Source organism: Artibeus jamaicensis, unplaced genomic scaffold, assembly GCF_021234435.1.
Source record: "Artibeus jamaicensis isolate MK-2021 breed Jamaican fruit bat unplaced genomic scaffold, CSHL_Jam_final scaffold_1019, whole genome shotgun sequence".
NCBI classification, from domain to species: domain Eukaryota; kingdom Metazoa; phylum Chordata; class Mammalia; order Chiroptera; family Phyllostomidae; genus Artibeus; species Artibeus jamaicensis.
The window spans coordinates 19,222,088-19,243,782 of NW_026522025.1; the positions used below are offsets into that span (position 1 = coordinate 19,222,088).

At 37.2% G+C, this 21,695-nt stretch overlaps 1 protein-coding gene across 2 annotated transcripts in view; it reads right to left on the minus strand.

Moving 5' to 3' along the window:
• NEGR1 (neuronal growth regulator 1) overlaps window positions 1-21,695 on the minus strand; it is an 836,437-nt gene that overhangs the window by 199,452 nt on the left and 615,290 nt on the right. For both annotated transcript variants that reach the window (XM_053655407.1, XM_053655406.1), the window contains one exon: window positions 8,150-8,270. In XM_053655407.1, the coding sequence (XP_053511382.1) occupies window positions 8,150-8,270 (121 nt within the window). The remainder of the gene's footprint in view (window positions 1-8,149; window positions 8,271-21,695) is intronic.

The window sequence follows — 21,695 nt, forward strand, 5'->3', positions numbered from 1 at the left end:
CACTTGTACTAGTGGGGCTGTGTATGCAGTGCTGTGTAGAGCAGCAAGAGCAGAGCGGGTGTTTTGAACCTCATTAACAATCCATTTTGGAGCCACTGTCAGCCATGACAGTTAGGTCAAGTGCTATGTCAGGACTGAGCTTAATGGGGTGTAACAAAAATGCCCTTGGAAAGGGCCTGAAATGTCCCAAACCTCAAGTCTGGGCACTTGGACAAGGACTCCATCTGGACACCAACACAAATGGGACCTCCACCCCTGGGGGACCATAAGGACTCTGAGCACAAACCACCCAATGCTCAAGCTTGGGTATTGCTCGGATCCTGCTGGACTTCCCCTCCACCACTCATGTGCTGCCTCTACAGCCGCCTAGTTTGAGACTGAGACCTGCCTCTGCACCTGCAGATACGGCCAGTGACCAGGACTTGGCCCTATGCTCGCTCTGCTCATTTGTCTTTCTTTTCTTTTTTTTTTCACTATTTAAAGAAGATTTTATTTATTTAAAGGAGAGGAAGGGAGGGGGAAAGAAACATCAATTTGTTGTTGCCTTTCCTGTGCCCCCTACTGGGGATTTGGCCTGCAACCCAGGCGTGTGCCTTGACTGGGAATCGAACTGATGACCTTTTGGTTCATAGGCCGGCACTCAATCCACTGAGCCACACCAGCCAAGGCTCGCTGCACTCATTTCTATCGTGTAAGCTTCCCTTCTTGTGTGTAACTTGTGTGTAACTCTATCGGCTTATTGGGAAGTCTCCCCTAATAAACCTGCCGTTGTGGAAAGACAGATGCGTGTGCACATGACTCCTTTTGAGGATGTTCCCTTGCTCACGACAAGTGTTAACACCTCTGTTTCATTGTGTCACACACCAAACTCAGCCTGATCCCGCCCAAATCTCTTTTCCTGTGTTCCCAGCCTCAGCCCATGGCTTGGTCATTCACCTTGTTATTGAGATAGAAAACTTGGAATCACCCTCAAATTGTCATTTTTTTGTATCACTGAAATATACAAATACCACCTTTTCTCTCTTTCTGTTTTTTTTCCTCTTAACTGAATGACCAATACCCTAGTTTTAGTCAATTATATATCTTTCCCTCTTATTTTCCCCAACTGCTCCAAGAAATATTTTGTAAGTCAGGGAGGGGATCATTTTATTACTTGTGAAAAGGTCTTCAATGCCTTCCCAATGCCTGTGGAATCAAGTCCAAATGTCTTATCATGACATTTAAGACCTTCCGATTCTCACCCTAAGTGCCTTTCTAACCTCGCTTCTTTTCATGTCCTGCACCACAAGGCATTAAAAACACTCTCCAAATAATGCTTACATGACATTGCCCACATTCTTTTCTTGCCTGTGATTATTTCTGACCCTTTGCAATGCTTAGAAGGCTGTTCGCCATTTGGTGTCTGGCACAAAAGCTCCCTTTCCCTGAAGCATTTGTTAATGTTCTGATTTGAGTTGAATAGACCCTTGCTGCACACTTTTACCAGACTCGATTTAGAGTTCCCTTAGGATTTTTCTGACTTAGTTTGCTGTGGTGATTTTTATGACAAATAATAAACTCTAAGTCAGGAGATGCATACTGGTCATGGCCCACTTTCAGCATTGTCTGATGAGCTCCAAGTTTTCAGTACAACAGCATGAATTTGCCTTACAGAGACAAGTGCTCAACAGTTGAAATGTTCCCACTTGTGTCACATATTTCCCATCACCTTCCTGACCTCAGAGGACAAAGTCATCACAGGGGTGATGGAATTATACTGATAAGACTGGTTATTTTAAAAAATCTTTTATTACTATTGACACTATTGCAGATGCCTCATTAAAGAAGTAAAATATCAACAAAAAGGAATTAATAAAATAAAAATAAATAAGTAAACAATAATAATGATGAGATAACATTAGAAATTAAAATTTCTTCAATAGGGGAATTTACTGCCTTTTAAAAATTTCATATAGGATGCCGAATGTATATTGTTGAATGAAAAATAAAATCTGAGCTCAGCAAGAAAAACACCTTTAATGTGGGGTGGTAATAAGTTATTTCTAGTTATCTTTTTAAAAAAAAAACATGTATCTGCTCACTCTTGTAAGAATGGCTTTGCAAATGAGAGTATGAGAGAGAGAGAGAAGAGAAGAGATTTATTTCTAGTTTTTTCTGCTCTTCTGAGTACTCAATATTGTGGAGTAAATTCTAGATGAGGGATATTCTGATATGAGTCAGAGAATTTAGAGTTTTTCTTGTTTCTTATTGTTTTAAAAAGAATTGCTTTATTGAGGTATGACTGACATATACAAAGCTGTACATGTTTATGCAGGGTTTGGCAAATGTAGGCTTATAGTTGTTTGTGTGGAAAATAATACAATATTTGGTAAATAACAATATGAGAATGAACTTTGTTTCATATACTCAAAACTGTAAATTTACTGTTGCCCAAACCTGTATTGTACATATGATATATACAAAGCTATATATGTGTGTGTATGTATATATGTGTGTACACACACACATATACATACTCACACATATGGCATAAGCATGTATCTGTGAAACCATCACCACCAAGGCCAGAAGCATAATCATCACCTCCCAAGGTTTCCTAGAAATTAGATTTTACTCATCATGTACTTTCCTTCAAAAGTTGTTTAACCTTTATGAGATACAGGTTTTTTCCTCCCTCAGGTGTAATCCAGTTAAAATGATGCAAGGAATAGGTATGACTGCGTAGAGTGAATTATGCAATATACGAAGTAAGAGTGTAAAGTCAGCATGTGGGGTAAAAGTTACATGTTGCATGTCATGAAAATTGGCCTTGAAAATTCCTTAAACTTCCTTGCTTCAAACTGCCATACCTTACAAGAGTCTCCCAAATGGGAGGCAAAACCTCAAGGTGGGTACAAAGCAACCTGTTGGAGTGTGGGAAGAAAATGACAGGAAGATCCTCCAATCATGTCCTAAAATAATACTAATTTATGTCCATTAGTATTTCATCTTTTAAATGTTATCTGTTTACCTCACTTATTGTATACAATATACTAGTTCAGATATTAATTTATATGATTTGTAAGTAAGTATGCACATATTGGTAGCTTTTTGCTAAGACTTAAATTTTATTCATAGAAATATATGTTCTAAAAGTGTCGGAGACTATTGTTTTTATATCACTACCCATGGCTGAGCACCACATAGAGTAGTAGTTTTAGAACAATGTTATGTTAAACACTCATCTTTAACATGGGACTATCACTTAAAATGGAGAGATACACTGTCAGAACTATATGGGAATGAAAACCAGTTAAAAGAATAACAAAGTGTCCCATTTTATGTCCTTCTGAAACTTGTAGATGAGTAATATGCAAAGCTACACCATTTGCATCATTATTATTATATGTTTATATCTTTCTTTTTTCTATCTCTTTCACGCACCACTCCAAATTTGAAGAGTTGACTGTGAAATGTAAAAATGCGCAAATATTGCAAAACTCCCATGTATGAAAATCCTTTGAATATCACAATGTGTTATACAAATGTAATGTATGCCTACCTTTGACATAAATAAATTACATGAAATACAGTAAGGAAAGAGGAACACTGTAAAAATAGAGGAATATTTTAACTTATCTTCTAGTTTCCTTGAAAATAAAAGAAAGGAAAAAGCTCCTTTTTTCTCATATTCCTTTATTACAGTGAATACTCAGATGAAATTTATGGCCTGTCTAGGTGCTGGGGTAGTATATATTTAGAATAAGAAAAAGGAGAGGAAAGGTCACTTCACTTCATTATGATTTCTCAAGTTCATCTCACTTCTGTAAAAGCAAGAATGAAAAATCATCATTCCCAGAAGTGCAAACCTAACCTGACTGAAAAACGTCATCCTACCTGTGTACTCTGCAATCCACATGGTTGATTTTGACATTTTTCCTACCCATTCAATGGTACCTCAATACATTTTATAAATATCTGTGCATGAAGTTTTCAGGCACATAGATAACTAATCCAAAGCAAAATGGTAGTGCTTATCACATTTCCTCTAAAGCCACGGCATAAGCTAAACAATTAACAGGATTCTAAAAGAAGAGCTATACTGACCTGATATTGGTTGTAAAGATGATTTAAAAATGCATAGATTTGATTTAAAATTTATTGCTTAAAATGTCAAATATTGTAGGTACTCACCATCAAATACAAAATATCAATTTGTTAGGTATACCAAGAAAACATGTATCTGGTCATGTTTTTAAGTGATATCTTGAAAATTTTTTCATGTTTTACTATGTACTATGTGCTTTTCATTCATGGAGTTAATTTGTATTTACCTCATTTGTAACTTTTGTATCCCAATCTTAAATTATGATGGAAGGTTAAGAAAGAAATATCATTGTTATTAAAGAATTTGAAAAAGAATTGCTACTATTGGTCATTTGCCCAAAAATAAGCAAAGCAAATAAAATACTATTTAAAAGGCCTGGAGCAGTTAAATGTCATTAGAAATCAGTAGGCATGTCTTTCCAGGCCTCAGGCTGGGATTGGAGATATTTTTAAAAGAAGAAGGGAATTCAAACAAGGAAGCAAATTGCAAAATTCTGATCTAAGATAAAGGATAATGACATCTTCACAGAGTGATACAGATCCCATGTTTTTGCAATACCTATTTAAACATTAGTCCATTAAAATTTAATTTATGTTTATAGTCTTAATCATAAGTGAATGTATGGTTCTTAAACCAGGGATTAACTTAATTTCATGTCATCAAAAATATGATTTGCTTAATAGTACTTTGCCTGTTCTAAAAGTGTCTTTTCACAGCAGGAATGCATATTTTTCTCTTATCAGTCTTCTTTATTTTAGGTAAAAAAAAATAAATTTGTGCTTCTCTCTGTATAATTGAATATACAACTTTAATTTCCCCAATACTTAAACGTATATGAAGTAAAATTAAGTTCAAACTGTCCCTGCCAGAGATGCTGAAAAACACCATAGTGTTAAAAAAATGACCATTTTATAGCAAGAGATAATATTCTAATTATGAGTATTAAACCGAGTCATTCTCATGATGCTTATCTAAACAATGTGATAAATTAATGTCGTGGCTAATATTTCTAGCAAAAACAATTATACATGAGGGAGACTGTGGCAGCCATTTTTGAAGATGGCATCTGATGATTCTACCCTCCTGATACTCATGCCCCTTTGCTGCTCCTCCACACACACACACACACACACACACACTGATTAGGATCACCCTGTGTCATCAATCAAGTGTTGCAGAAATGACAGAGCATGACCTCTGAGACTTGATCATAAATGGTATGGTGGCTTCCAACTTGCTTTCTCTTGGATCACTAACTAGTTCTGGGGTAAGTCAACTGCCACGTCACGTTGACAGTCCATCAGTCCTGTGCTGATTGTGGAAGAAGTCCACACAGCGATTAACTGAGCCTGAGGTCCATAGCTAGCACTAATGTGCCGCTATGTGAGTGAGCTACCTGGAAGCAGATCCTCGAGCCTTCAAAAGACCAGGCCCAGGTGACTTCTTGACTGCAACCCAATGAGAGATCCTGTGTCATAAACATACAGCTAAGCTGCCCCTGATTTCCTGACCCAAGAAACTGTTTCAGGTAAGGAATGCGTACTATTTTGAGTTGCTAAATTTTGGGTTAACTTGTTACTTGAACTCCACTTGAAGATTTGCAAGAGTTCTTAGGGCCAAATCCCAGCTCTGCCACTAACTGTATCAACTTGTGCACATTTTTAAAAAATACTGTTTTTGTTTCTCCCAAGCAAGATGAAGAAAATAATAGTATCTCTCTGATCATTTCATGATAAAAATAAACTGGTTAATAGTTGTTAACAATTTAGAACACTGCTTGTCACATGGTAGGTGCCTGTTAGTTTTTCATTTTGATGAGCTAAATAGTTGAATAACCTGGGCTCTGTAATCAGCATGGTAGACCCACTTAGTGAGTCTACCAACTACTCAGAGACTGGAATCTTTCTTTATACTAATTCCTACAAATATTGAAATATGCTTTACTAATAATATTGAGAAGAATTTATATATTCTAGTGGTGCTTGAGAATTTAAGTATATACTCAACTATAACCCTAACAAATGATAAATGTACACTTTTCTCTGAAATGAAAATATATTTGCCTTTTACAAGTGCATTTGATTTTCACAGCTCCTAGATTTTCTGTAGGCATGTAAGTGTATTGCCGAGGGACATTGGGGAAAATCAATGTACCTTTTATAGGAGTGATTTTAAACTTCTTTGAAAATCTAATAAAAACTATAGTCCATCTCAGTAGGAAGAAAATCACTGAAGTTATGATTTGAGCATCAATTGGCATTTTGCTATATTTTCTATGGGCCAAAAAGTGAAGTAAGGATTGTTGTAGACTTTTTTTTAATGATTGCTGTATTTAGGAAAGGAAGAATGAGAGAGAGAGAGAGACAGAGAGCGCACCTGCACAAAGAAGAGAAACCCAAAAAACCAAATACGCAAAAAACAAATTTAGGACATTAACTCATAAAATTTCGGGAGCAAAATGGACTTTAACAAATGAGCTTTCACTTGCATGACTGGGAATAACTGTTAGCTTTTAGGAAAGGAATGATACAAACTTAAAAGTTACTTGGAAAGATACATAAAATAGTTTCTCACTATTTAAAAGAATAAATAGTGAGAAACTATAAATAGTTTCTCACTTTTTAACACATTTTCTTATGGAGAACCAAGGGCGGTCAGGGAGCTGACCAAGGGTGGTCAGGGAGAGTGAGGCAGGTGTGAAGCTGCAAGGATATACTAGAGAAGAGAGACTTCTAAACAGGCAGAATGAGGTTCCAGTCACCTATCCCATATCTACCATAACATTTTCACTACTGAAAGTGTTCGGTACTGAAAGTAACACAATGAAATTGTTACTTCCATAGATATTACTTTTGAGGCCTCCATGTAACGTTGCATTTGAATAAAGAATTTCATAACTTTCAACAGATTGCAAATCACTTATCTTGATGATTGTCCATAAAGATAACTACAGACTGAAAATATCTCAACCTGGATAATCAGAATTTGAGAAAGGTCGCATTAGCAGATACATAATCTTCTAGGGTGTGGCAAGGTGACCTGAGAGAGTTGTACCATTTATCTTATTCTAAATACATAAAAATATGGGGGCTTCCATGAAGCCACAGATAGTTAGATTTAGAATTAGTAACAGCATTAATCCATTAGTAAAAAGAATGAAAATCTGCGTATCCCAAATCGTAGAAGAGGTTTCATACAAAATAGCTGCAAAAAAAAGGTAAAAGCACAGTCATGGTTCAACATAACATTTTCTTGAATACATCCCTCCCTAGTTTTAAAGAAAATATATATAGTATAGATAATAGCTTTCTCTCTGCATTCTGTCTTCTAGTTGTTCACAGGGATACCACTCTTACTCAATGGCTGATAAGACAAGCTAAAGAGGTTTGAATGAGCTTACTGGTTGAAAATAAAGGGAAAGCAGTTGAGTCCTGACTTCTCTTGTTCAACAGCCCTTGCCAAGGCCTTCTGAGTCTTCTCAAGGGAGCAACCATAGAGGGCTGAAATTAGAGTAGCCTTAAAATTATGGTGAATAGTCCTTTAACCATGTGTTTTATTTCCTCTACAGCCTCTTTAGAGACAAAATACCTAAAACACAGTGAGGTATAAAACAACATGTTAGAAAGTCTTGAGGGAGAGTGAGGCAGGTAAAAGGGCTGAGGCTCGTGGAGGAAGCCAGGCAGAGACGGCAGCTCCAATTGCTGTTGGAGTGCTCTCGTGGAGCCTGTGCCCGGGCCCTTCAAGAGCTGGTTTACTTCCCAATTAAACAGGGTTGCCAGCAAGAGCAGGGGTGTGCTGGTTCACAAGGGAGGAGAAGAAATAAAACAATGAGCGATGAAGGATTTACAGGCATTTCTGAGATCACATAAACCAAAGTGGACATTTCTTCTGGATGCTGTTAGAAACTCTTACTTCACACGTGGGCCCCTTCAGCTTGCTTGCCTGCGAGGAGGCTGTTGAGAATCATTCAAGCCAGTTAAAGAAATTGCCAAAAGTAAGTATCTGAAACACAAACACTAGCTCAAAGTGCTTGGAACACAATAACCATCGCAAAGTCCTTACTTCTTTTCTCCTTTGTACCATTCAAAGGCCGGAGGCGGTACGCCTGCACCCTCACATCTTATCAGTCCACTGCGTCCGGTGGTCACGGTGCCAGATTTAATTTCCTGAATTGTAGGAGCAACTGAAAAAGCAAAAGAAAACAAATAAATTGTGGGTAAATTAAAATAATCTTCAGCAGAAATGTAACACGTGTATATTTCCATTCCTTTTATATTCAAAGTAATCTTACGCCTGGTGGGCCAATGCATCACATTTTCCGTGTTTCATCCTTCTAATAAAAGACTAGTCAGTCACTTTCAGCCTCATTTTTCAAGTTGGACAATAGATGAATGTTCCCAGGAAGTGTAGAGTAAATGCAATACATTTGGGCCTTGCTTCCTATTGGAAAATGGCACTGATGAGAGAAACACTTCATCTGTTCTCTAGTCAAATTGCACTCCGATAATAGCTCTCATTTACTGAGTGCTCACTGGGAGCTAGTCACTGGGCTAGGTGATGATTTGTTCATGATTTCCTCACAGCAATACTCTAAGCTAGATGGCATTATCCCAATTTTACAAATGTTAAAAACTGCAAGAAACTCAGAGAGGTTAAGTAATCTATCTAAGATCACACAGCTGCTTGGTTGTAGAATTGGGTTTGAAGTCAGGCAGGTTGATTCAAAAAGCCTGAGATCTTTCAATATTTTGTGGGTTTTTTCTGTCTGCTCCCCATGTGTTAGCTCTTTAGAGATTTTTTTTTTGCTGTGGTTTCTTCTGCTTGAAATACTATTCTTCCTCATTTCTACAGTTCAAGCACCAACTTAGGTGTCACCATCTCTAACTCCTTCCCTATTTCTCTGGCTGGAAGCAGTTTTCCCTTCTCTAAGTAGTTGTTATAACTCTCTCATAGTAAACTGTCTGTATCTTGTAATTGTTTATGAGTAGCTCAGGCTTCCTTGTTAACTTCCTAAAGGCAGGTACAGAGCTGATTCAATCTATATATTCAGAGACCAGAGCTCAAAGCATGGCACAAACGGACACTTGAAATGTTTTTTATAATATGGCCATTCCTTTATTTATCAGATAATTATTGAGCCATCAATAATTGTCAGGTTTTTCTTATGGCCCAAAGCAGTTAAACTTTCTGATGTGATAAAGTGGGGGGTGGGGTGGGAAGGCAGTATAAGCAGTATACAGTCTAAATGAGTAATTTCCATATAGTAAAAATACAGCAAGGTAAGAGAAAAGAGAGCAAAGAATAAATTACAATCTTATGTAGGGTAATTTTATTAGGACTCATTGAGAAGGTAAGGTTAAGAAAAACAGATATAAATGAGTGACTTCACAATGTGGCTATCTGGATAAAGTTTTCCAGGAAAAAGGAAGCAGTTTGCAGTAAGGCCCTGAGGCTGAATCAAGCCTGATTTGTTTAAGAAGTACCAGGGGGATCAGCGTGGCCAAAGCAGAGAGAAACAGAGAGAGGAACAGGAGATGGAGTGTGGGGGTAATTCTGTGTCAGGTGGACTGGGTCACAGAGTGTCCAGTTATTTGCTAAACAAGATTTTTTTGATGTGCCCATGAAATATTAGCATTTGAATTGGTACACTCAGGGAAGCATACTGCCCTCTCCAATGTGGATTCACCTCATATGATTCCTTAGGTGACTGAAGAGAACAGGAGGCAGAGGAAGGGAGAAATCACCCTTTATCTACCTGACTGCTGAGCTAAGACCTCCTCCAGATGGCTATTGCCCCATTGGCTCCCCTGGTTCTCAGCTTTCAGACTGGGACTGAACCGCACCACTGGCTCTCCTGGGTCTCCAGCTTATACACATCAGATTGTGGGACTTCTCAGCCTGTATAACACATGAGTCAATTCCTCACAACATAATCTCTTTACCTATATCTAGATATGCATACATATGTGTATGTGTGCATATGCATTTGACCTTTGGACATCATAGGCATGGACTGCATGGGCCCACTTACATGCAGATTTTGTTCAATAAATATACTGGAACATTTTTTGGAGATTTTCTTAGTACTGTGAAATAAATGTATCTTACATTAGGCTACCATCAGGCAATCATATTCCTGCTTCTTTATTATCAATGCATGAATCATTACACCTGTATATCAATATGAATTTATTTTTTCACATTATTTGTTCATTTTTGATGAAAGTAAGTAATATGCACACCATCTATAGTGTTTTCTATCATATAAAACAATATTGATATTCGTGCTGACAGCAGATTCATCTTATAAACAAATGATGTAAACTTATGAACCAATAAATAGAGTATGGTAGTATAAATGTATTTGTTTTCTTAAGATTTTTTTATGCCCATCAGTAGTAAATGAATGGATCCAAAAACTATGGTACATTTACACAGTGGAATTCTATGCAGCAGAAAGAAAGAAGGAGCTCCTACCCTTTGCAACAGCATGGATGGAATTGGAAAGCATTATGCTGAGTGAAATTAGCTAGGTGGTAAAAGACAAATACCATATGATCTCACCTTTAACAGGAACCTAAACAGGAAGACAAACAAGCAAGGAAAATATAACAAAAGACACTGAAATACAGAACAGGCTGACAGGGACCAGAGGGTAGAGGGGAGAGAATTTCAGGGGAAAAGGGGAAGGATTCACAGGAACAAGTATAAAGGATACATGGACAAAAACTAAGGGGGTGGGGAAGGGGAGGGAGGTTGGTAGCACTGGAGGGGGTGGGCTGGGATGGGAGTAAAAGACAGAAAACTGTACTTGAACAATAATTAAATTAAAAAATTTAAAAAAGATTTTTTACATCCATACATTTTTTCTTTTTTTAATTGAGTATATTGGGGTGACATTGGTTAATAAAAATATAGAGATTTGAGGTGTACAATTCTATAATACATTATCTGCATACTGATTTGTACGCTCACCACCCAAAGTCAAGTTTCTTTCTGCCACCACTTATCCCACTTTTGCCCTCCTCTACCTCCCCCTACCAACTGCACTTTCCTTCTTCTGGCAATCACAATATTGTTTTTTTGTTTTGGGTTTTTTATTTTTATTTTTTTGCTTACTACCTTTGCCTTTCTCACCCAGTCCCCCAACCTGCCTCCCCTCTGACAGCTGTCAGTCTCTTCTCTGTATCTAAAAGTCTGTTTCTACTTCATTTGTTAGTTTTTGTCTATTAGATTCTACATATGGGTAAAATCATATTGTGCTTGTCTTTCTCTGCCTGGCTTATTTAACTCAGCATAATACACTACAGGTCCATCCATACTGTCACAAAGGGTAAGATTTCCTTCTGTTTCACAGCCAAGTAGTATTCCATTGTGTAAATGTATCACAGACTTTTTTATACACTCACCTACTGAAAGGCACTTGGGCAAATGTGAGATCTTGGCTATTTTAAATAATGCTGCAAGAAGAAGTATATATATGAATTGTATTTCCTTACACATGAGTCACATGTTTAGCTACCCTATGTCTTTTTATTAGATAACTTACAGTATTTACATTTAAAGTGATTTTTATAGGTGTGCATTCATTGCCATTTTATTCTTTTAACTATGCCTTTCTCTCTCCTTTCTTTCTCTCCTTCCTTCCTTCCTTCCTTCCTTCCTTCCCCTCCCCCCTCCCCTCCCCTCCCTCCTCCCCTCCCTCCCCTCCCCTCCCCTCCCCTCCCCTCCCCTCCCCTCCCCTCCCTCCCCTCCCTCTCCTCTCCTCTCCTCTCCTCTCCTTTTTTTTTCTTCTTACAAAAGGCCTTTTAACATTTCTTGGAATACTGGTTTGGTGGTAATGAACTCCTTCACTTTTTTTTTCTTTTTTTCCTGGAAAGTTCTTTATTTTGCCTTCCATTTTAAATGATAGCCTTGCTGGGTAGAGTAGTCTTGGTCATAGGTCCACAATTTTCATTACTTGGCATATTAAACGCCAATCCCTTCTTGCCTGAAGTCTTGCCCCAGTGTGACTGGGGTTGGGAGGACAAGGCTAGTGGGTCTGCTGCTTGGGGGCAGCATGGTCAGGAACTCAGTGGGAGGGGGAAGTGGCCCCTTCTTTAGAACCACACCACTTAGTCTCTGCCATAGTCTCTAATCCTAGCTCTTCCAGGAATACACTGCATGTTCAGGTTGGGTGAAGCCAGTCGGCCCCTCTACGAGGAGGAAGCTTAGCAGGAAAGGGTCAGCAGGACTTGGGAGGTCAGATCACAAGAGTCTTCTAGGGAGAAAGTGGTGCCAGCTAAGCCTACAGTGAGTACAAAAATGTCTCCTCCCTCTAAACCTCAATTGTACCTTCCATGGAGACATGCTTCAAGGTTCCAGGTCTGTGTAGCACTCCCATTCACCTGTATGACTGAGTTCAGCAGGGAGGGGACACAGAGAGTACAAGGACAGGTAAAGTGATTTAAGGTGGGGGGTTGTGTACACAAGGTTGGGAAGAATGACCCCTGTTCCAAAGCTAAACTGTTCAATCATTGTCTCAGTCTCCACCAAGATATTCTCCAGAAAAAAAGCACCCAAAGTTGCAGCCAGCAGACCTTTCTGCAGGATTCAAGTTCAGCTGGCTGCTGTCACTGGTAGTTGGAGGTTGTGCATTCACCAGGCTTGTCCTATAACAATAGGAGTGCTCAACCCTGGGAAGATAGCTTTTGGGTCACTCGCAGACGCTCTTCTCTCCCAGACAAACTCACTCCCCACTGATTTCCATCTCCAGATGCTTTGCCGACTCCTCGTATGTCCCTGGTACTCTAGGTTGGAGATCCTGGCATGGTCTCGAGGCCCCATACTCTGTGGACTTTTGCAGCTGAAATATCCCTTTGGCTTGTCAGCCACCACACATGGGTGTGGGGCCTACCATTTCCATTTATCTACCCTTCTTTCTAGTCTCTATGCAACTTTTTCTGTAAATCCTTGGTTATAATACTTCTGTTTAGCTAGCCTTCAGTTGGTTACTCAGGTTGATTGCTCTATAATGTAGCTGTAAATCCAGTTTGATGTCTGGAGGATGTGAGTATATCCATCTACTCCACAGTTATCTTAGAATCTCCCTTATGATTTTTTAATAACATTTTCTTTTCTCTAGCTTACTTGATCATATAAATACAATATATAATACATATAACTTATAAAATGTATATTAAAGATAATGTTATCAGTAAGAAATTCTCATCAATAGTATACTATTAGTAGGTAAGTTTTTGGGAAGTAAAAAGTTGTATGTGGATTTTCAACTGCATAGTTGGGTCTCAGTGCCCCTAAACCTGACATAGTTTGAGGGTCAACCGTATATATACTATTGGTTTAGTTTCTCTTAAAAACCCTGCCTAATACATGGGGGTGAAGGATGGAAGATCAGACATGACCTTGAGGGGCAATTTAATAATTTAGCTTTTACTCTTAGTAAAATGGTGAACCACTACAGATGAGGGATAATGTGATGTTTGTTTTAAAGGTATCACTCTGGTCCATGTGTTAAGAAAAGATCACACTGAGGCCAGATTGAAAGCTGAGGACTATCAAAGTAAACAAGGCAAGGTTATGTTGATAGCTTTGACTAGGTTGGTAGCACTGGAGGTGATGGAAAATGATTGGCTTTGGAGTCTGTTGCAACAGGATTTTTTGACGTATGTGAAACAAAGAGAGGAATTCAGGTGACTTCATTTGGCTTATGTGGAAACTTAGAATACTGAGATAGAGAAGACTGTATAAGAGTTTAAATGGAATTATTTAGAGTTTTAGATGTGTCATTTTTAATAAAAATTTTAAGAGCAGTTTCAAGTTTACAGAAAATTGAGCAAAAGGTACAGAAATTTTCCATATATTTCTTGTACAAACACATGTATACCCTCTCCATTATCCACATACCCTACCAGAGGAGTACATTTATTATAATTGAGGAACCATTGATGCATCATTACAACCAAAATTGATAGTTTACATTAGGGGTGACTTTTGGTGTAGTACCTTCTAAAAGTTTGAAAAAAAGCATAATGACATATCCCCATCATTATAACATCATACAAAGTATTTTCACAGCCTTAAAATTTCTTTGTTTTCTGCTTGTTCATCTCTACCACTCTTGGAAACCATTGATTTTTTTATTGTCTTCATAGTTTTGAAGACAGTAAAAACTATGTTATTACAGAATGTTATACAGTTTAAATCATATAATATGTAACCAATTTAGATTGGCTTCTTCACTTAGTAACATGCATTTAAATTTCCTCCATGTCTTTTCATGGCTTGAAAGCTCCTTTCTCCATAGTGCTGTGTAATATTGCATTGTCTAGATGTACCACAGTTTACTCATCAACCTACTAACTTCTTGATTGCTTCCAAGTATTTGTAATTATAAATAAAACTTCTATAAATATGTGAGTGAAGGTTTTGGAGTAGACATACATTTTCAGATCATTTGGGTAAATACCAAGCAGGGCAATTGATGGATCATATAGTAAGTATATGCTTTGTTTTGTAAAAAAACTACAGAACTGTCTTTGTAAGTGGTTATACAATTACGCTTTACCACCAACAATGTATGAGAGTTCTTATTGCCCTACATCTTTGCCATCATTTGGAGTTGTCCCTGTTTCAGATTTTAGTCATTCTAATAGGTGTGTAGTGGAATCTCATTTTTTAAATTTGTCTTTCACCAATGAGATAAAATATGGAGTCATTTTAAAATATGTTTATTTGCCCTGTGCTTATGTATCTTCTTTGGTGAGGTGTCTGTGAAGGTCTTGGGCCTGTTTTTTTAATTGAGTTGTTTATATTCAATTGTTGAGTTTTAAGAATTCTTTCTATATTTCAGATAACAGCCCTTTATCAGGTGTGCCTTTTGAAAATGTCTTCCACCAGTTTGTGGTCTGTCTTTTCATTTTATTGATAGTGTGCTCCACGGAGTCAAATTTCTAATTTTAATATAGTCCAGCTTATCAATGATTTCGTCTAGGGAACATGACTTTTGGTGGTATATCTAAAAAGTCATCACTGATCCCAAGGTCATCTAGATTTTCTTCTATATTATCTTCTAGAAGTTTTACATGCATATCTCTTTTTATAAACATTTTCTTTTCTGTCAAACTTTTTGACATAGTACATATTTTAAATAACACTATGAGAAAAGTACAATACAATAGGAACCTTGAAGAAGCAAACGCTAATTCATTCAGAGAAATGACCTGAGTAAATGTGCACTTTGCATATATTTCAGGTTTCCCTAGAAAGCAATAAAAAAGTACAGAGTTTAATGATTTTTCAGTATGTGGTGAACATAAAAACTATAAATACTTTTACAATAGAATTGCCTCTCCTCTTTAAAATACCCTTACAAGTTCATTATCTTCTGTTCAGGGCAATACTTCAATTTGTAATTATAGCACCTCTAAATGTCTGTAGTATTGTTATTGTTAATGGAAAAGGTTTAACTTATATTTCTGGAGAAATATTTCCAAAGAAATATTTTAATTAAAGTGATTGGTAATAATGGTAAAAAAATGAAAAATGTTTACACAAAAAGTTTGAATAGAAAATGTTGTGAAGTCATATACCTACATACAATTTTGTATATCAATGTATATATAAATATTTACCATACATACATGTGCACACATAAATACAAACACACACACTCAACCATACTATGAGTCATTTAATAATAAATTCTGTGTTAAAGATTCATATCCCCTTTAAAAGGCAATAAAATATACAGGAGACATGTATAAGTAAGACCCCACCTATCTGTCTATTATTATGACAGTGTTTTGCTTGTGAGAGTTACAGATAAGATTGTATGTTCACGCTTGTTCTGACAAGTTTTCACCTCTCTTTCTCCATGTCACACCAACAGGTCGTACTCTTTTATGATATCCAACTGTTATTGAAGATGAAACAACCATATGCAATAGGAGACCCATCACAGGCTTCTATTGATAAACCAATTAGTTTAATTAGTCTCTTGTTTGTCAAGGGGGCCATGACTCATTACAAACAAAACCATGAAATCTGGAACATTGCTTAAAAACCCAGGTGTAATGAACTGAAATGAAAATCTAATTTGTCATTAAAAGGCTTTCACGCAGTACAGTGTGTGTATGGCCGAGCACCGGGTACTTAAACACACACATTAAAGGAACGTGATCCTGCTGTCTAAGGCTCATTCATGGGCTGCTGTGATGAACACCATAAAGGGGGAGATACCCAAAGTGCCATGTGGAAGCACATACAAATGAATGAAAAATTAAAGTGGAGCATAATAAAAAGTCCCAAGAGTAATTTTTGTGTTACAGAGTTAAAGGATTATGAGCTAAGTAATCAATATGGCGGAGAGCGTCTCATGTGGATTGCGTTTTGAGGCTAAATTTCTAAACTCAAACTTGAAGGTTCTATTGATTTTTCTTGAGAGTATGAATAAGCCCTTATTCATATCATTCTGTCTCTTTTGAAAATGACTATTTAAGAGGAAGAGGATTAACCCAATTATTTGTTTTTAATACCTAAATCAATTCCACAAATACATTTTATTAAGTATGACATTAATGAAAAAATAACATCCCTGGGCTCACTGGGCTAATATTTTTTGTTGTTGTTGTTATTTTAGGGAGAGTGTACATGCATGTAAAAACAGCAAATAAAAAGTAAATTGAATTAAATAGTGAGGAGTTGATATGAACTAAAATAAAAATCGATCAGAGTAAAAGAAAAGCCCCCCACTGATAAGGCAATAATTGAGTAGAGGATTGAATGACATGAGAAAAAGAATCATATGTAGGTTACCTGTAGGAAATTATTAAAATAAAATGTGTCGGAGAAGTCAAGTCCTGACTTGGAAGGCAGCATGCTTCAGGTGCAAAGATGCATAAAAGGTCAAAGGAGGAACAAGGCACTCTTTGAATTCTACTCTAAGGAGATGATGTTTTAGAGGTTTGTAGTAGAGGAGTGATATTGTTTGATAAACATTTTATAAAGATTCTTTAGCTGCTGCGTTAAACATGATCTACAGGAGAGAGAGGTGAGGAGACAGGCAGAGCAGCCAGGACACTATTGATGTTTAGGATGATGAGAAAGTCATTGGCCAACCCAATGGAAAGGCAAGAATTGAGATAAATTTTTTTAAAGATTTTATTTATCTTTAGAGGGGAAGGGAAGGAGGGAGGGATAGAAATATCAATGTATGGTTGTCTCTCATGTGTCCCCTGCTGGGAACTGGCCTGCAACTCAGGCATGTGCCCTGAGTGGGAATCGAACTGTGATCCTCTAGGTTCGAAGGCTCACGCTCAATCCAATGAGCTATACCAGCCAGGACAAATTGAGATAAAGTTTAATTAATTAAATCCTTAAGTCATATTGGGCCTGAGTCAACTCACTTTAGTTAACTGCCAGTGACACAACATTTATAGTGAAACTTCCAAGTCTACTCCACTCTGATTCCTATTCCTTTATATAAATAAAAGAGTTCTGTGACCACAGCAATGTTGGATTATATCCAGTAAGTTTCTTCTCTAGAGCACATCTCAGAAACTGCCATGTCCACGTATACCTTATAAGCTACTTATCATAGGGAGCTTTTCCCAAAGTTATGGGATCATGAAACTGCAGAAGTTTTTATATTTGAGTTCTTGTGGGCCTATATTTCTTGGGACATATTCTTGGTATGCTGGACAATGGGACTAGTAGATGTCTAAGGTCTATTTCACATGCTAGGTTATGTAACCCAAGACTTTTCAGGTCAAAGGTCATCACTGATTCAACAGGCCAAAGGCCTATAATTATTCATTAGCTTTATGTGAGGAAAAAGCCTCAATTATTTGCATTGTAAGGATACGGTCACTTACCAGAAAAATATACCTCATGACCCTTGCAACTAATTGGTTCTACAAGTGGAGTTATAATAGTGAATTATAAGCATTTTTGTCTAAATTGTGCAAAATACTCATTTTTTCACTGAGATGTCCCATGTCTTCAGAAATCAAACCAGACCCTTCCTAGAAGAGACCATCAACTAGTACAACCTGAGTGATTGCTTCTGGAGCTGGTTTCTTTTACCAACACACTCCATCACTCTGTGGTGTTGGCCCTGGCCCAGCAATGTAAGCTGTGTTTACAGGGAGTGGGGGTGCAAATGTGTGTCTCTACATAGGTCTGGGTTTCTTGAACTGTTTCTCTTTCCATGGAGATATTTTTTTGCTCTGCTCAGATGTAATATCTTTCAATAACACCACAGTTGCAAAGAAGGCCCCTCAAATCCATGAGTACAAATGACATCCTTTGGAACAAACTCATTTTATGTGTATTGCTGAAATTTATACATACTGCTCTTATGTCAAATCGTATATGACTGTGAGCTGAAGAAATTGAACAGCAGAAAAATAATGTTTAAAAGAATGTTATTAGACAGATGTGGGGGACAGCAAAGAACAGATAAATGGAAAAGCCAGTAGTGAAAGGTAAGGAAGGAATATTTAACACCTATGTGATTAGTTGCTCACAAAAGAGCATTCTTCCTTTTTCCTTTACTCAGTGGGATAATTTCTTTTCATTGTTTAGCCAGTCATTTCAGGCTGAAAATAATTGAAGGTTCTTCATCCAAAACTCCAGGCTTTGCAGGTGCAAGCAAGAGAACCTCAGCACTTGGCACCCGACAAGCCTTATTGAGATTCAGGTTTTCTTAGTTACATGACAATAGCCACAAAGACCTTCTTCTTTTCTTGCTATCCTCAATGGGAGTTTTATCATTAAAAAAATGCAGTCCAAATATTACTTTAATAGCCTTAGGGAACTGAAGTTGTTGAAATGTAACTTTAGAGTTTCAATCGCAAAATAATTTGAACACTGTTGGGAACTGCTTTGCTTGGTTTCAGGAGTTGTAATTGCCCCCCCCCCCCACCCATGGCTAAGGCTGAGTGAGTGACCTCTGGAATGCAAGCCACTAAGGAGACAAAACTTGTCCCTTGCCCTCAATCTCAATGCTTGGTCTATGCAAGCATTGACTGGTTACAGTCCCTCAGAGGAGGGACAACCTAAGCCAGACATGATCACTTGGGAGGCCATCACTGAAGGACTCCAGGGGGCTGCAACAAAGAGGGAGTGATGGACCCTTGTCCCCCGGCCATTCTGACATAGCCTGAGTTCCCATTTCTGTCTGAGAGAAGTGCTTCCTGGCTCTAATCTACTTAAGCCTAAAAACCTATGATGGGGAAGGAGGTACAGCCCTGTGCTGGAAAGGGCAGGTTCTCCAGGGTGATAAGGCCTAAGAAAGAATATGTAAAATCCTGTGAAACCTACTTTGTTTAGAATACTCTCATTTAAATGATGAGGGTCCAAGCAAGAAGTTTGCTCCTTAAAGTTTTATGGCTCTTTAGCTATTTGACCCTGACTGAGAATAAGCCCTCATAGTTCTTTGAATGCTATCTATTGTTTGATCCTTACCTATATTCTTCTCCAAACGAACCCAATAAAAGCCCCTTGAGGAAGGAGCTCTTGGCCCTTCTCCTTTGAAGGATCGGCCACCTTTTCTGCTTTGCGGTCAAACAAAAGTGGTTCTATCATTCACTAAGTTTACTTAACCCTTCTAAACCTTAGTTTTTTCCACAGGATTGCTGTATGTACAATATAAAACACTTCATGGAAAGTGCTTATCCAACAACACTGTTCACTCAGAAGCAAGCATTAGCTATTATTGAACAGGAATGATTACAAGTGAATAGGGTATCACAGTTATTCTTCCTTTAAAATCATGGAATCATGAAGAGAAAATATGGATAGAAAATGAAACCAATTTTTTAAAATTCATTGTCTCCCTGGCCAGGTAGCTCACTCAGTTGGTTAGAGTATCATCCCAATTTGCCAAGGTTGTGGGTTAGATCCCCAGCCACTGCACATACAAGAATCAACCAATGAATGAGTAAATAATCAAGGAACAACAGATTGACAGTTTTTTCCTCTCTCTCTAAAAAAAAAATCAATAAAGAAATTTTAAGAAACAAAAATTCATTCTAGGTACAGCAAGAATGTGATTAATTTAATTAAAATCTGGACTAGTATATATATTACTTTTACTCTCCCCAATTCCATTTATATTCTGCTTTGTTTAGTGTAGTTAACCAAGAAAATTCTAAGAGTCTTGGGTTCATAAATGTGATACAAAATAAAAATTGTATGGGGCACAAAGGTGTTCTTTCATAAAAAACATGCAATTGCGGAGGTTCATTATGTGTCAGGACATATAAAAAGATCAATGTATTGATTCAGTTAAGCATGTGATAAGATTATTTTCTCTTTTAGGAGAATGACAACAATCAGTGAAATTTCACATACAAACTTGACTTCATTGGTTTTATTAAACATTGGTGTCCAATATGACAGTGTATTAAGCTGGGGTCTCTGATTCCTTTATGTTTGCTCTGGTATATAGAAAGCAAAATGTTTTGTAAAACACTTCAGAGCTAAGATATGTAAACTGCATATTAAGTCTGATTTTAGGGGCATTGTTGAAGGCCCTTGCACTGGTTCCCTAAACACACAAATAAAAATTTGGTGCATTTTTTAAAACTATAACATAAGGGATTTTTTCCTAAATTCATGGTTTAATGCTCTTAGAATAATTAACCCTTTCATAAGGGTTAAATATACTTAAGCTCTCATTAGTCATTTGTATTGTGATGTGAATGGATCTGAGAGTGTGGTGATTATTAATGTATATCTGCTAGCATTGAATGATGAAATGGTTAGGTGATCTGTGACTCATGAAGAAACTGATAAAAGAACAGTATGGTCAGAAAGGATTATATAATGATGATTTTGTTGGTTTTAGGCAGGATTCATTCCTATGCTTTTGGCAAGGGTCAGCACTACTGAAATTACATGCAGCTTGAAGTAGCTGTCCTCTTACAGTCAGCAGTGCTCACACCAGTGATGCATCTACTGTAAAATGTCTCAAATTTATTGGGCCACCAGTTTTATCAATAGGAATTAAATGGTTCACTGTTTTCCTAGCTGGTGAACCCAACTTCCTTTCTTTAGACTTCACTCATGATTTGATCTCTTCTCTGTTTTTAGTCATGCTGAAATTATAGCTGTATATGATTGATTTGGACACACTGGACATATTTGCAGAAATTGCAAAGTTGGAATTCTCCAAGGGCATCTCTATTCTCTCAGCACATGCTATCTTGACTGTCTTGTAACAAAAGTTGTCTGAATCCTTAAACATTTGAATGTATTCTTTTTATATTAAAGCTATTATATATTTCCTGATATAAATTATTTTTTTAGTGAGTTCCCCAAAAATAAAGATTAAAAGAGTTCAAATGCTTTCTTTAAATTATCTATAAAACATAAAATATTGGGGGAATTTTTTCTCATGGAGAAAATTTCCTAGTTGTATTAATCAGCTCAGATATATTATTTAAGTTTAATTTCTTAGAGAATACTTAAAAAATTTTATTGTTGTTTAGATAAAGTTGTGTTCATTTTCCACCACCACCTTCCCTCTCCCCAGCCATCCCTTCTCTCACCCTCAATCTTTCCCCCCTTTGGCTTTGTCTATGGGTCCTTTATACATGTTCCA